This window comes from Limulus polyphemus, unplaced genomic scaffold, assembly GCF_000517525.1.
Source record: "Limulus polyphemus unplaced genomic scaffold, Limulus_polyphemus-2.1.2 Scaffold2729, whole genome shotgun sequence".
NCBI classification, from domain to species: domain Eukaryota; kingdom Metazoa; phylum Arthropoda; class Merostomata; order Xiphosura; family Limulidae; genus Limulus; species Limulus polyphemus.
Window position 1 is genome coordinate 156,244 of NW_013668339.1, and position 5,075 is coordinate 161,318.

Below are 5,075 nucleotides of genomic sequence, written 5' to 3' on the forward strand. Positions count from 1 at the left end.
GGAAGATGAGTTAACATTCGTCACAAGTGTTCATAAAGAAGATGGGTTGATATTCGTCACAAGTGTTCATGAGGAAGATGAGTTAACATTCGTCACAAGTGTTCATAAAGAAGATGGGTTGATATTCGTCACAAGTGTTCATGAGGAAGATGAGTTAACATTCGTTACAAGTGTTCATAAAGAAGATGGGTTGATATTCGTCACAAGTGTCCATAAGGAAGATGGGTTAATATTCGTCACAAGTGTTCATAAGGAAGATGGGTTAATATTCGTCACAAGTTTTCATAAGGAAGATGAGTTAACATTCGTCACAAGTGTTCATAAAGAAGATGGGTTGATATTCGTCACAAGTTTTCATAAGGAAGATGGGTTAATATTCGTCTCAAGTGTTCATAAGGAAGATGGGTCTTGGCCGTGTGGAAGCTTCGTTAATAAATCCAAATTGTATAGTGTACAATAATAAAAAGTGAAAAATAATACAAAAAACTCCAAGAGCGCCATAGTTCACTAGAAATTCGGAAAATTAATCAAATCATTGTTCGTACACAGACTTATCATGGAAAGTGATATAGACACATGGAAATGGTGTACGACGAAATACAGGAGGTATCAAGTTTGATTTTTTTCGTGTGGTTTGATTTCCTCATCCACAGTCTACGAAGCATCATTTTGTTGACAAAAACAACGTACATTTAGAATTACCTAATTATATCGGACTTTGTAGCATAGCTAACAGCTATGTCCTGTTAGTTACCGAAAGGATAACAAAAATGTTTTGTGGAGGTTTTGGTTTCTTTATAATTGTCCTTCTTTACTTCATGTTGGTTTGTGAAGAAAAGTATCTCAAAAATAAAGAAAATCAAGCTTCTTGTGTCTTCCTATTTTGTGTAACAAAATACAGTAATTTAATACAAATACTGCCTTTATAAATATATAAACTTAATAACGTAATTTAATACTAAAAGAGCTTGAACGTGTGTATAAATACTACCTTTATACGTATAAATAAATATGTAAACTTAATAACGTAATTTAATACTAAAGGAGCATGAACGTGTGTATAAATACTACCTTTATACGTATAAATAAATATGTAAACTTAATAACGTAATTTAATACTAAAAGAGCATGAACGTGTATGTAAATACTGCCTTTATACGTATAAATAAATAACGTAATTCAATCTACTGAGCACGATAATAAATTATAGTACCAGGTTTTACATTGGAAATATAACCTACTCAACCATCCTTATATACACCTTCCTGAAACAAGGTAAAGCCAAACTTTTTGAATATCAAGGAAAAGTAGTATTTTGAGATATAATGTGATCGATAAACTCTTGTTTGTTGTTAAGCGCAAAGCTACTTAATGGGCAATCTGTGCTGTGCCCTCAACAACTATCGAAACCCGTATTTTAGCTGTGTGAGCCCTCAGACTTACCGCTGAGCCACCGGGGGCTAAAATACTTTAATATTTATATATTTTTCATTTCACCATGATGGTGATTTGGAGGTGACTTCCTTTGTACTAAAAACCTAATTAATCCCCCCCCTTTTTTTTAAATCTGCAAACAAATATTTAATACAGGTGGGTGCTGTTAACTGAATGCAGAGTTACGCTGCTACAGAGGAGAGAGAGAATAAACAAAATAACATGTATTGCTTCAGGACAAACAAGGCTAGATGGCCACAAGCTGATTTGCTCTAGATATAAGCTAGAATGTAACTTGAAATAATGATTAGTGTTCAATGAATGTAGTGATTTGATCTTCGGTACATCTGAAAGAGTCAAACATCGTAACTTGTTCATTGTAGCGCAAAGCTACACAATGGAATATCTGAGCTGTACCTGCCGCGGGGATCAAACCCCGAATTCCAGCGTTAAACTCCTTTAAAAAAAACAACTAAGAAAACGATCCAACCATGAGCAAAATATTTGTATTGCTTAGGAAATTACTAAGGCTACCTGCTGCCTTCCTTAATTTCGAACAACTGATCAGACGGAAGGCAGAACCCACCATCTACGCTAAGGGAATGACTGTCACTCTTATAATGCACCCATAGCTTTTAAAATGCGGGGAATACTTTGTGGTAGCGCACGGAATTCAACCCGATTCGCCAACTCCAAAATCCAGAGCTCTACCACAGGATCAACCCGCGTCCCGAGGAGCAAACAAACTACTGGATGAATCCCACTGATGTGAAACGTTCTATTATACTTACTCAGTTTTCCTATTGTATCGGAGGAGCGTTTCATTTGGAAAATATACTAATGCTCTTTTTTAATGAACACCCGCATTTATAATGAAGTAGGACTATAATAATATCAGCTAAATCAACGGTTCTCAATTAATGTCAGCAAGGACGCACTTATAATGAAGTAGGATTATAATAATATCAGCTAAATCAACGGTTCTCAATTAATGTCAGCAAGGGCGCACTTATAATGAAATAGGATTATAATAATATCAGCTAAATCAACGGTTCTCAATTAATGTCAGCAAGGACGCACTTATAATGAAGTAGGATTATAATAATGTCAGCTAAATCAACGGTTCTTAATTCATGGTTCGTGGATTCCCTTCAGATGATCCATGAAAATATTGCATGCTTACGGAAAGGAAGCGGCATAGTGTATAGATCCCATTGTAGTCCACAAACAGAATAGGTTGAGAACCACTGTACTACGGAAAACGGATTAGGAAACTACCACCAGCATTGACAAAATGTTTTTAGAAACTCACGAAAATTATGATGAACAAGAAATGTACGTTTCGTTAAAAGCGAGCTGCAGTTAGATCCGAGTGTGGCCCGAACTAAAAGTCAGCCTGTGAATTCAAATTTCGCGATCCCTTGCTCCAAAAACACGCTTCACACTTTGGATCTATGAGTTCTCCATAAAAGTGACAGTCAAATATCATTATTCGAATAATTTGTTTTAAATTTTCGCGCAAAGCTACACGAGGGCTATCTGCCCTAACCGTCCTTAATTTAGCAATGATAAACTAGAGGGAAGACAGCTAATCTACACCACCCACCACCAATTCTTAGGTTTTTCTTTTACCAACGAATAGTGGGATTGCCCGTAACATTATAACGCCCCCACGGTTGAAAAGACGAGCATATTCGGTGACGGGGATTCGAAATCACGACCCGCAGCATCCTTACCCACCAGGTCACTCCAGGCCTTATTCGAATAGTAAAAAGAAGACAAAGGATTGGCAATTCGATCTAACAAGAGTAACCAAAGAGTTGGCGGTGGGTGATATTGACTCTAGTCTATCGCTTCAAAATTACTGACGGCTTTGCAGATAGCCCTCGAGTTGTTTTGCGCAAAATCCATTAAACAAATAAAACTTAACTGCTGGCTTCCCAGTTTTAAGATTCCTGCTTTACGAAAAAGTGTATCTGAAATGCATTTTAAACATAAGCTATTACACTTTTTATAACGTTGTGTATGAAAAGCGCCAATGTTTACCTGTGTAATTTCTAAGCCAGTTCGCAAAATTATTCCGCTCCATACGTATAACAGCACACACTGCTCGACTCGCAATTTGAGGGTCTCGGGTTCGAATCCCCGTCCCACCAAACATGCTCGCCCTTTCAACTGTCGGGACGTTATAATGTGACGGTCAATCCCATTATTCGTCGGTAAAAGAGTAGCCCAAGAGTTGGCGGTGAGTGGTGATTACTAGCTGCCTCCTCTCTAGTCTTTCACTGCTAAATTGGGGACGGCTAGCGCAGATAGCCCTTGTGTAGCTTTGCGCAAAATTCAAAACAAACAAACACACCTGGGAAAACTTTAATTCCCGCTGCGAGATAATGAACATCTGTGTAGTGCGTTGACTATTTGATAATTAAATAAACAAACAGGTTCATCTTCAATCTGATATGTAGTAAATAAATATAAATAAAACTTAATAACCTGGTCCAGCTGACAGGCCAGCGGGCCTCCGTTTGCCACGACTCTGTTAATTCGGCCGGCTCGCTCACTCATTGCTTATCATGTGTTAAATTTATGCATCGAAAAACAGTTTCAAATAAATCCCAAACAGAAAACCCCAATTCCATTTAAGTCAAACAAGTAACAAGTTACGTAACTCCAACGTTTCCATCCTCTGCAGCCCGGTTTTCTGTACGCGGAAGATTGGACCAGCTCTTGTTGATGTATATTTATGCAGCTGTGCCGATGGATGTTGTTAAATTTATACAAATTATCTATGATTTGTCCAAAACGAAATTCAAAAAATTATTTCTCTCGTTTGATAACGTTTCGAGTAGGCGGCAATATTACTTAAATAAATCATACGAGAATAATACCAATATGAAAGGAGCTTAAGCTGAAAAAAAGTACCCGTTATATTTTAAAATAATAATATATTTAACGGATTATATTGTTAAACGAAGTTTCTTTAAACAAATGTTCGTAGTCTCACGTTATATAAGTTTCGTGTGGCTGGTCACTTTTTCAGAGCTTGGCCTTTGACCTCATGCAGTTCTTGCCGAATTACTACATAAATCTCACCTTGGAGGAGCAGATTCAAGCTGGTCACCAAATACAAAGTCTAGTTCCCCGCTGTACATGTGAGAGAACCAGTATACTCAGCCATCCTTATAATCGTTTTAATATAACCTACTCAACCATCCTTATAATCGTTTTGGTTATATTAAAACGATTATAGGATGGTTGAATACGTTATATTAAAATGATTTTAAAACCTCACCACATTGTTACGGTCGATGTCGTCACGTCCGGTCATGCTCTATCTGACAACCCTGCACCTTGAAAAAAAACCTACAGAGTAGTTTGCATTGCAAAAAGCTTTGCCATAAGGCTGTCATCTCCAAAGCACACTACTTCTTTCTCTGTGCTTTCCATAATCCAAATTGTATAAGCATGGACAGGTGGTTAGGAAGCTCGACTCACAATCTGAGGGTCGCGGGTTCGAATTCCCGTCACACCAAACATGCTTGCCCTTTCAGCCGTGGGTGCGTTATAATGTGACGGTCAATTCCACTATTCGTTGGTAAAAGAGTAGCCCAAGAGTTGGCGGTGGGTGGTGATGACTAGCT

At 37.7% G+C, this 5,075-nt stretch overlaps 1 protein-coding gene across 1 annotated transcript in view; it reads left to right on the forward strand.

The window, feature by feature from the left end:
- Positions 1 to 4,598, forward strand: part of LOC111087839 — a gene marked incomplete at its 3' end in the record, with an annotated part of 14,778 nt that extends 10,180 nt beyond the window's left edge. Inside the window, exon 3 of the mRNA XM_022395934.1 lies at positions 4,475 to 4,598. Within this exon, the coding sequence (XP_022251642.1) occupies positions 4,475 to 4,598 (124 nt within the window). The remainder of the gene's footprint in view (positions 1 to 4,474) is intronic.
- Positions 4,599 to 5,075: the final 477 nt, after the last annotated feature.